Source organism: Panthera onca, chromosome B4 (genome assembly GCF_046562875.1).
Source record: "Panthera onca isolate mPanOnc1 chromosome B4, mPanOnc1 haplotype 2, whole genome shotgun sequence".
Classification (NCBI taxonomy): Eukaryota; Metazoa; Chordata; class Mammalia; order Carnivora; family Felidae; genus Panthera; species Panthera onca.
The window spans coordinates 120,197,571-120,209,632 of NC_138345.1; the positions used below are offsets into that span (position 1 = coordinate 120,197,571).

General features: G+C 34.0%; 1 protein-coding gene across 2 annotated transcripts in view; it reads right to left on the reverse strand.

The window, feature by feature from the left end:
- Window positions 1–372: 372 nt before the first annotated feature.
- The window catches only part of BLTP3B (bridge-like lipid transfer protein family member 3B), a 112,577-nt gene continuing 100,887 nt past the window's right edge, over window positions 373–12,062 (reverse strand). For both annotated transcript variants that reach the window (XM_078449565.2, XM_078449566.2), the window contains 2 exons: window positions 6,078–6,271; window positions 373–4,250 (listed from right to left, as the gene is read on the reverse strand). In XM_078449565.2, coding sequence (XP_078305691.2) covers window positions 4,131–4,250; window positions 6,078–6,271 — 314 coding nt within the window. In that variant the 3' untranslated portion in view covers window positions 373–4,130. The remainder of the gene's footprint in view (window positions 4,251–6,077; window positions 6,272–12,062) is intronic.

The following is a 12,062-nucleotide window of genomic DNA, read 5'->3' on the forward strand; positions in this document are numbered from 1 at the left end:
CAGTACTCTTTTGGCCTTGTTTCCATTTTGTTTGGCTGATAGGACTGTCAGATCTTCACAGCCACAACACCATATGTTACAATCAAAGCCAGATGACATTCTGGCACTCTAGCAGTTTCATGAAGTGATGTGCTAATTTTCTGTTTTGTGATGGTTTGTGATAAATCAACTACAAGTTCAGAGACTAAAAATTCTGAAGAAAACACTATCGCAAATTTCTCCATTGCCCACCTTTTTCTTTCCCTAAGGACTCAAAGTGTCTGTTCCTTTAAATAACTACCACTATTTACTTTCTACCAGTGTTCCATCTCTCCTAATCCAACGTAGAGGAAAAACTTAATACCTAAAAAACACCCTTGATACCTCATCCACTCATTTTATTCTTTCAACAGATTTATTGAGCACCTACTATGTGCCAGCCACTGTATGAGGCATAAGGAATACAAAGTTGAACATTGACAACAAAAACACAGTTCCTGTCCTCATGGGGGTTTACAGTCTAGAGGGTCTACATTAATCAAATAAATACATATAAAATTACAAAGATGTTCAACGCTAAGTAGAGGTATGTGTTCATGTGATAACAGACAACAGTGGTTCTTACTGTGTGACCGGAATTAAGGAATGCTTCCCTGAGGAAGTGATGAATAAGTGAGATCTGAAAAGACAAATAAGAATTAAACTAGGCAATGCAACAGGAAAAGGTATTTCCAGACAAAGGAACACAAACAAAGGCTCCTGTGGTGGAAGAAGCACTTTAATTCCCACTCATTCCAGATACTTGAAGTGCAACGAAGTAACAAAGTAACTGAAACACGATGTACAATTATGTGCCAGCCACCGTTTTAATGGTTTGGACGTTAACTCTTTTAATGCTCAGAATTATACCCTAAATAGTGGCTCTAACTTAAATATTTTTGTTTTCATCTTAAGAGCAAGAAAAAGCCATTAAAGTGGGTAAGAATAGGGATTGGGGGGGGGGGGGGTTTGCCTTGATTAAAACTGCACTTCAAAAGAGAATTTTGCCTGCAGTAGAGTGAATCAGAGGAGGGCCAGAGGAGCTGTAGGAAGACCAGTCAGGAGGCAACTGCAGTAATGCAGGCAAAAGGTGCTGATGGTAGCTAGGGAGGCGGTGAGAGGTGGAGAGAAGCCGACAAATACGAGAAATGACAGGACCAGGTAAAGAGCTGACGGTGGGGGGCAGGTAGGGAGAGGAAAGTGTCTAAGAGTAGTTCAGGGTTTCCAGTTTGGGAACCAGGGTGATGGTGGTACCATTCACTGAAATACGAAATGTCTTGAGTAGAGTGGAGATTAATAAAAACTTGTTAAAGTGGAAGTTATTATAACTCTTGTTGTGACAAATACCAAATAACTACAACAAATCCAGAAAGGAGTTTCTGGTTAATTTTTCTACATATATTTTCATGCAATCACACCTAGCCATTCTTATGTGGCTTAAATAAAAAATAACACTTCATCACAATTAATGTCACAGGGTGGTCTTTTGAAATTCTAGGACAAAATGAGATAAGAAAAAAAATACAAGATACTAAGAAAATGTTTTTGATGTACATAAAATTAAAAGGCAAAACACAATTACCATTTCAGCCCGTGATCACTAACATCTCTGGCTAGAGACTCAGTGCAAATAACATAAAAGTAAAAATAAATAAAAAATATGGAAACTTTTTTTTTCTACTTTATGGTCATTAAAAAATTCTGGTAAGTTTATCATAGGTTTACTCCTGTATTTCTCACACTGTGAAAAGGTTGGGGTTAACTTAAACAAAGGTTCTCCCACTATCTTCTAAGTAGTTTGAAAAATATACACACATCACACTTGCACAATTAGAAGTATTATATTTATCTTATAAAAAAAAAACAGATAAAAGTAAGTAAATGACTCCTTTCCCTACCTCTGGCAAAATCTGTGAATTAATGACAAAGGTAAAATAAAAACATATAATTGGGATTTAAGTCAAAAGGGCAAGTTATTGATTGTGATTTCAGTCAAGTCACTTGTTCTTTTTTAAGCCACAGGGTTTGTTTGGTAAAAGTTATAAAATGTGAGTAATACCTACCTCCCAGATTTGTTGTGAGAATTACATGAGATAATGTTTTTCAAAGTGCTTTATGAATTTTCAATCTCTATAAAAATAGTACTCACTATAAATTTAAAAAGTCCAACAAAGCATATAAGAATGCTCAAATCAATATTAATTATCATCTCTACTGTTTATATGCTTCTTGAGAAGGCCAAGTAAACTGAAAAGGAAAAAGGAAAACATCCAGCTTCTGTAACACTAAACAATTACACCATAAATTTAAAACATCTATGGAGCAAATAAGGCAGTCCTGAGAAACTGTCAGCTCTGAAGAAGTTGATGTCCCATCAGTCCTGCTTTTGTGTAAGAGACTGCTTTTGTTGAATACCTACAAATCAACAGTACTCTAAACTAATGATATAAGCTGTATGTTTTAAATCTTCAATTAGACCTTTGCTTTTAGTCTAAGACTACTGTATAGTTTTAGATTAACATGGTTTAAAGGTGATTTTTAAAATACTCTGAGGTAAAAAATTAACAATTTAATTTGTTCTTTGCTATATCCTCAGCTCCCACAACAGGCCTGTATTTTTAAATAATGTCAATGAAAATGGATGTTACAGAAGGAAAAAAAAAGGCCAGTATTGTTTTCAGTGAAATCTAAATCACTCCAACACTTAATGTAAATGAAACATGTATTTTCCTCCAAGTATTCCGATATAGGGATGGCTATGGAAGTCATGCCAAACAAGCAAAGCACCATAAGTGTTGTAATGTCATTTAAAATCTTCAAGTATCTTAAAGAAAGAGTAGTCTGAGCTGTTTCATGTTATAGCTTGGATATATTTATGTTTAAGAATGTGAATTTTAAAATAGACCCTACTTAGTTTAATTCTATCAGAAATATATTTTAAATCTTTAAAAACATCTGTTTCTTAAACACTCATAAACTTTTATAATGCATGATTTTCTCTCTCACGTTGGTTTCAATCTTAACAATCCCTAGAAAATAGAATTCAAAATGTACCATTATTCTTATTATAGAAGATAATATTTATATCACAGAGACCTTTAATCAAAACTAGCTTTATAAATACAATATGTGTAAACATCTACCTAATATGTTACTACCAGAATGGTATGAAATTTTATGTATATGAAAAGAAAATTCTCTGCAAACATTCCCCTCCTTAAATAGAGAAAAGATAAAGGTAAAGAAATAATATAAATAGTATTAATTAAAATTCTTGTAGTTACAAATGCTACCAAATGTAGGGATAGTTAAATTATTCTTTTACTTCTAACATAAACCGTTTAAGGAATGTACAAGTAATGCTTTCTAAATCAGTTGGCCATATACTGTAATGCTTTGCTTTTTTACAGTTTGTGCTTTTTATTTTTACATTTGTACGATCTTTTAGTTGAAAATTATAGCTTTAACTTATACAGTTTATTAATCATTTTAAATGATTTGTTTTTCACATTTTCAAGTTACTTTGTAAGTTCAGTAGGGTGATGATTTTCCAGAATTTTCAAACCCAGTCAATATAATTTATTAACTTGATTGGACTTTTCCACAGTAATTAAATAACTATAGATTTAAGTACATAATTTTAATAACATTTAAAAGGTAAGCCTCCTTTTAATTACATTAGCCCTAAAAGCATTTGAATCTTTGTAAATAAATTATTAACAAATAGTGATAAATAAAACCAGCAATCTGTGGGAACACAATAGCTTTCCAATTTTCTTTTTAAAAAGTGCCTATAATGTGATATCAAAATTAGGAAATGACACCTTCTTTCCATTAGGCATGTAATTATTTTACAGTATGTGTTGACTTCCCCATATCATACCAGTTTAAAAGAGGGTTAAACCCCAAAACACAAAACAACCAAAAGATTGTAATGCCCGTACCTAATACTTTCTAAACTGGCTTTGGAACAGTCACCACTTCATCACATTCTACTTCATTTTATTGTCATTTCATGAAAAGGAAAGTCTTCTGCTATTGGTAACATAACATTATAAATATAACCTCCCTACTCCACAGCTATTAATTTTAATTTTTGATTGCCATTCCTGTTATTCAACTGTCATCTTCTTTATATGATGAAGAAGAGCATCTTTTTCCAAGTGAGCCTCTGCAAGAGCCATTTTAGCTTTGGCCAATTCCTGTTTAAGAAATTCATTCTCTTCCATGAGCTGAAATGATAAATTTCAGAAATGATAAATTTGGGAAGTAAGAGAATTTAATCATTTTCAGAATATACAGACTATTTACACAGTATCTAAAGGTGTGACACTTGGGATAGTAAAAACACCCAGTGCTGGTGAGAGTGGACTTAAGATGAAGCACTTTATAAATCTAATAGTGCTTTTGTTTAATTTCAAATCCCCTCGACCTCCCTGTGGTTTTACACACTGCTGACCTTGCTCTTCCTTCCTAAGCCTCTCTCTTTTACCTTTTATGCCTCAGTTCTTTCATGTTTATCTCTGTTCACCCACAGGCTTTTCTTCTTTTCCTCTGCTGTTTAAGAACCCTTAAATGTTACTACTCTGTTAGATTCTGTAATTGGTCATCCTATAACTTGAGTCACTTACTCTCTTAGATGATCTCATCTACTCCTATGGGTCTATCACATAACTTGATCTAGCACGAAACTTTGTCTTGAGCCACAGGCCCATATTCTGAATATCTCATTAAACATTTCATCCAGATGGCCAATAGGTCTCCCCTCCCACATTAAGACTCAGTTGAAGTAATTTTTCCTCTTCGAACTATTCCCTAACCCCTAACTATGAAGATTTAATGATAAAACTCAGTAAGACCTTTCTCTCCTCCAAAACACATTTACACAGATACATTAATATATACATGTTTAATTTCAAAAAGTTCTCAAGACTTCTTTGGGTCCAGCTTAAGAATTCCTGCCTTAAACCAAGTTGGGTATTCCCTATATTTCTCCAATCTCCAGCATTGCACTTGCATTGCAGTATGTTATGACCATCAATTACACACTTCTATCTTTCCCACTAGACTTCAAGTTTCTTGATAGGGATGATATATTGTTCAATTTTCTATTCCTAGCTCAAAGGTGACATCCAAAAACTTCTGGTGAACAGATAAGTGAACTCATTCTTTGGTTCTAGCATAGAGAATTAAAATTCTGCTGGATATTTTATTTATGATAACAAAAATAAGAAGCAACTCAAATGTTAACAAATATTAAGAGGAAGAATTAGAAGTGATAGCACGGGGTACCTGGGTGGCTCAGATGGTTGAGCATCCAACTCCTGACTTTGGCTCAGGTCATGATCTCACAGTTTCATGAGTTCGAGCCAGCCCATGTCAGGCTCTGTGCACAGAGCCTGCTTGAGATTCTCCCTCTCTCTCTGCCCCTCCCCTGCTTGCACTTTTTCTGTCTCTCTCAAAATAAATAAATAAACTTAAAAAAAAGTGATAGTACATTCACATCCATATTACTCTGCCATTAAAATAAATATGAAGCATATATAGCTATATGGAAAAATATTTGTTAAACCATGTTAAGTAAAAAATATATATAGTATATACATTAGAATAATAATTATTTTGAAAAATTATGGAAAAGAGCCTGAGAGGAAAATTTTTAAAATATATATTGATAGCACTGCAGAAAGTTAGAATGCATTAAAGTTGTTTAAAAATATTTTTCCAATGTTCTGAAATATTATAATACTTTCACAAACTTAAAAATAAGACATCAAAAAGAACCTATCCTCCAGGATTCTTTTCTAGATTCCAGGAACTGGTACTCTCCCACATTTACTCCTCTACCTTCTCATTAGACTACAACCTTTGTGAAGGCTGGGAATGTTCCAATCTTGCTCAACACTATATCCATGGCATCTAACACAGTGCCTGGGCACATAATAAGCACTCAATAAACATTATTTAAATGAATAAGTGAATAATGTTTTAACTTTTTAGTATCTAGTATTTGTTTTAATTTCCCAAATTGAATGAGAATAAATTAGTTTTTCTATTACCTGTTCCCTAGTAAAATCAAAGGAGCACCCAGGAAAGTTAACCAACTGAGAAGGCCAAGGAACCTCTGGACTTGTCTGAGTGGCTTGAGTGATGCTGTGCTGTTCCTTCACATCATACTCTTCACTGGTAAGCAGCACTGAGTCACTTTTGACTTTGTTTTTCAAATCATTTCCAGTGTTAAGCATCTGAGAATCTGATCGGACAAATAAAATGCTCAGGTAACATTGCAAAATATGTGATATATATTAAGTTCTATTGTGAAAAACTAATTTTAGGAAATACATCTCTGTTAGTATGAAAACATTATAATTAAATAGAAACACAAATTAAGTCAATAAAGCCAAAACTCGTTCACTGAAAAGGTGAACAAAATCAACAAAAGTCTAGTTAAACTGACAAAAAAAAAAAAAAAAGAAAGAAATTACTAGAATCCGAAATTAAGAAGGTGACATTACTATCAACCTTACATAAATAAAAATTAAAAGGAATACTATGAACAACTATACACCAATAAATTAGATTAACCTACATGAAATAGAATAATTCCCCAAAACCCAAAATACTAAAATAGACTTAAAGAAGAAATAGACAATGCAAATACACATATAGCAGGTAAAGAGTCTGATCAAGAATCAAAAAACCTACCCATAAATAAAAAGCCCAGGCCCATATGGCTTCAATGGTGAATTATATCAAACACGGAAATATTTAACTACAAATCTTTACAAACTCTTTCAAAAATTGAGGAGCATTTCTCAACTCATTATATAAAGCCAAAGAAACCACATGAAAACTAAAATGAATATGCTTATATAAATATGAAAATAGAAATCTTCAACAAAACATTAGTAAACTGAACCTCATAGTATGTATAAATAATTATACACCATGACCAAGTGTGATTTATCCCAGGAATGCAAGGTTAATTTAATATCCGAAAATCAATTAATGTAATACATCACACCAATACAACAAAAGCCACATGATCATCTCAATAGATGGAGAAAACGTCTGAAAAAATCAACACTTCCATGATAAAAATACTCTGCAGACTAGGAACAAAAGGAAACTTCCTCAATTTGATAAAGGGCATCTATTGAGTTAATATCATACTTAATGGTAAGAGACCAGACATTTTCCCCCTAAGATCAGGAATAAGACAGGATATTTGTTCTCACCACTTTCACTCAACATTATCCTAGAGGTTCTAGCCAATGCAATTAGGCAAACAAACAAACAAACGAAAAAGTAAAAGGAATCCAGATTAGAAAGGAAAAAAATAGGGCACCTGTGTGGCTCAGTCAGTTAAGTGTCTGAGTCTTGATTTCAGCTCATGTCATAATCTCACAATTGTGAGATTGAGCTGGGCACGGAGCCAGTCTAAGATTCCCAATCTCCCTTGCCCCCTCCCCTGTTTGTGTGCACACGTGCACTCTCCTTTGCGGGGGGGGGGGGGGGGGGGAGAAAGAAAGAAAGAAAGAAAGAAAGAAAGAAAGAAAGAGAAGGAAAGAAAGAAAGAAAGAAAGAAAGAGGGAGGGAGGGAGGGAAGGGAACAAACTATCTCTTTTCACAGATGACATGATCTTGTATATAGAAAAAAACTCTAAACAATCCACTAAAACACTCTTAGAACTAATGAATGATCTCAGCAAGGTTGCAGGATATAAGGTCAGTATACAAAAATCAGTTGTTATTCTAAACACTTGTAATGAACAATCAAAACTAAAATGAAGAAAACAATTCTATTTAAAATGTCACCAAAAAAATAAAATACTTAAAAATAAATTTAACAAAAAATATGCAAAACTTATGCACAGAAAATTCTAAGCTTTCAGTAATCTCTTTGACATCAGCTGTAGCAACAATTTTCTAGATACGTCTCCTTAGGCAAAGTAAATAAAAGTAAAAATAAACTATTGGGACTATATCAAAATATAAAGTTTCTGTACAGCAAAGGAAATAATCAACAAAACTAAAAGGTAACCTATTGAATGGGAGAAGTTATTTGCAAATGACATATCTGATAAAGGGTTAGTATCCAAAATCTATAAAGAACTGATACAACTGATTACCCACCCCCCAAAACACAAATAACCCAATTAAAAATTAAAAAAAAATCCAAATAAAAAATCCATAAAAATCCAGACATTTCTCCAAAGAAAACATCCAGATGGCCTGTTCAAAAGACACATGAAAAGATGCTCAACATCATTCATTCATTAATATCTGGGAAACGCAAATCAAAACTACAATGAAACATCATCTCACACCTGTCAGAATGGCTAAAATCAAACAAAGAAGAAACAACCAGTGTTGGCAAGGATGTGGAGAAAAAGTAACCCTTACACACTATTGGTGGGGATGCAAAGCAGTGCAACCACTGTAAAAAACAGTATGGAAATTCCTCAGAAAGTTAAAAATAGGACTACCCTATGACCTAGTAATTGCACTACTGGGTATTTACCCCCCCAAAATACAAAAACACTAATCTGAAGGGATACATGCACCCCTACATTTATTGCGGCATCATTTACAATAGCCAAACTATGGAAGCAGCCCATGTGTCCACGGATAGATGAGTGAATAAAGTAAGATGTATACATACATGGAATATTATGAGCCATCAAAAAGAATGAAATCTTGCCATTTGCAACACGGACGAGGAAGAGAATGTAATTGCTAAGCAAAATAAGTCAGAGAAAGACAAATACCATATGATCTCACCCACATGTGGAATTTATAAAAACAAATGAGCAAAGAAAAAAGAGAGAGAGACAAACCAAGAAAAAGACTCCTAACTATAGGGAACAAACTGATGGTTACCAGAGGATGGTTGGGGGGAGGGGAGCGGGAAGGAGATGTAATGGGTGAAATAGGTGATGGGGATTAAAGAGTACACTCATCATGATGAATAAACAAACAAACCCAAAACTACAACGGTAAACCACTTCATACTCACTAAGATGCCTATAATAAAAAAGTCAGGTATTAATGAGTGTTGGCAAACAAGTGAAGTTGGAACTCTTATGCACTGCTACTGGTAAATATGTAGAATGGTGCAACCACTATGGAAAACAGTCTGGCAGTTCCTCAAATGGTTAAAAATAGTTATATGTCCCAATAATTCTATACTTAAAATATATACCCAGAAGAAAAACTTATACATACGTGTTTATAGCAGTATAATTCATAATAGCCAAAAAGTAGAAACAATCCAAATGTCCATCATGCAATGGATGGATAAACAATATTTAGTAAATCCATATAATAAATATTATATTATTTGGCCTTACAAAGGGATGAAGTACTAATATATGGAACAACATTAATGAACTTTGAAAATATCTAGCGAAAGAAGTTAGTAATAAAAGGCCATAATACTACATGATTTCACTTATATGAAATGTCCAGAATAGATAGGTAAATCTACAGAGACAAAAAGTAAATCAGTGGTTGTCTAGGGGTGGAGGAGGAATGGGGAGAGACTGCACCATTTGTGAACATATTAAATATGACTGAATTGTATACTTAAATTGGGTGAATGGTATGGTATGCAAATTATATCTCAAAAATGTTTTTATTAAAAACTAATTTTTAATAAAAAAAATTAGGCAGGAAGTATCTACATCAACATTTTTTCTTCCTTTTTGGATCATATATAGTCAGAGCACTTTAGGTTGCATGTGAACTGAAGCCCAAATCAAAACTTGCTTTTAAAAAAGAAAATGTACCTAAAACTTATATAACATTGTGAGTCAACCATACTTCAATAAAAAAATAATAAAATTTTTTGTAATAAAAAAGGAAATGTATTTGACTCTAACAGGGAGTCCAAATGATGGTGCTTCAGTCCATCACTGATAGTGGATATTGGGTTCATATGATGTCTTCTGGAGTGTCATTTTAGGAACCTGATTTTATATTTCTCAATATTTTTCTTTTCCTTTGTGTTGGACCAGTCATATGATGGCAAAGGTGGTCTCTAATGACCCCAAACAAGTTTTACAGCCTGTGACCCTTTCTCTCTTAGTGTCCTTATCAATTCACAAAACCTCAATACTTGGATCATAGTCAACTCATGTACCACTCACTGTGTCCCAAAGGCTGGTCTTTTTTTTTTTTTTTTTTTTGAGTGAGAGTGTGTGCACACATGCACAAGCGTAAGTGGGGGAGGGGCAGAGGGAGAGAGCCTCAAGCAGGCTCCATGCCCAACACAGAGCTGGATTTCAAGATCATGGGATCGGGACCTGAGTCAAAGACTCTTAACTGACTGAGCCACCCAGCCCCCCCATCCAAAGGTGGAAGTCTTTTGATTGGTCAAGCTGGGACCTATTCCCACTTTTGTGATAGGGTCACATGATTGTCAGGTCCACCAAAATAAAATGAAATGAGAGAATGGCAGTTTGCCAAATCAAATTATATTGAGTGGACTAAGGAGTAATATCTGCTCAATATAATTTTTCCCCTTAAAAAGATTCCAAGAAGGGGATAAAGTCAAAGAAGAAACATTTTTTAAAGCTTTTGTTCATATTGCCAAATTATTCTCCATGATGATTCCATCAATTTTACCCCTACTCTCTCTCTATATATAAATGGAATAGTTCTATTTACATGGTTAAATGACATCAAGTTGAGTTTTGGTCCGTTCTATGCTTCATTTTATTATAGTGGTCCCAGATCAGAAACTACTTTTTATAATAATGGCTTGCATCAGTTATGTTTTTAGTAATATAACTAGAAAAAAACTACAAAAACTGTTGTGTTGGTTCAGACTTGCATACCACTCAGCTTGGTACTGACTGTAAGAGAAACTTACAGAAACTGTAAGAAAATACTATGCCACAGGAAAGCCAAGTTCTATACTCTCTAATAACACCTCTATTTGATTAGCAACTTATACTTTCATTTTCAGACTTTAAAAGGAGCAAAACTTCTTTTAAATGAAACTTGTCACAGAATGCTAATATAGACTAAAAATAAGAGCTGAGTTACACTGACTATAGTTAGGATAATAGAGGACCCAGGACTTCCTCTATTTAGCTTATATCTCACTTCTCATGGGATCCTAAGAATAATGAAAAAACACTGACTAAACAATTCTGAAATCCATTTATTTCAATCATTGGGAGATGGATGAGGAGAAAAAAGGGAAGGAGGAGACAGAAGGGAAGAGAAAGACATATGGGGAGAGGGAAAGAAGGAATGAGGCAGAGAAGGAGGGAGAAGAAAGATGGAGAATGGAAGAGTGGGGAGGATGGGAGGAGAGGAAGGGCCATGTACAGGGTAAGGGGAGATAAAGAGGGAGAGGTAAGTAAGGAGGAGGAGGTAGGAAGTGAAAAGGAAGAAATAAAAAGGAAGAGAATGGGAGGGAAGGGGCAGGAGGAAGAAGGTAAAAAGATGAGAGGGAATGGGAAGAGAGAGAACCTGTGAATGATAGAGGTGATTGGAATCTGTTAGAGTAGAAAGATCTATTTCCTTTTATTTACTTTAAAGAGCTTCTTTCAAGTTTTTTGGACAAATTATGATGAAAAAACCCATGCCTCTCATGGATGAAATGGGCAGCTTCTTACAGTAACATACTTTTTCCCTTAGCACAGGGTCTTTCAACTTGAAGAAGCCACTCGATGTGTCTAAACTTACATTTCTTCATTTGCAAAATGGAGGTGATAAGAATACTTGCCTTAATTATCTCAAAGGGTTCTGGTAAGAATTCGTTGATATTTAATGTAAAATAACTTTATAAATTGGCAAGCATTATCCAGATATTAATTGTTATCAGTACTACAGAAGGTATTGATAAATTTCTGACTTTAAATATAGACTTTACTAGTTATTTGTTTATTCCAATAAGAAATTTCTATTCATTTTTCTTCTCTGGTCATACAGACTCTTCAGAGTTTAGGCTTTACACCAACCACTAGGTTTCATTACTAAAAAAATCTTCCCACATTCCCAGTTAGGAACCATTACAGCAATGATTCTAG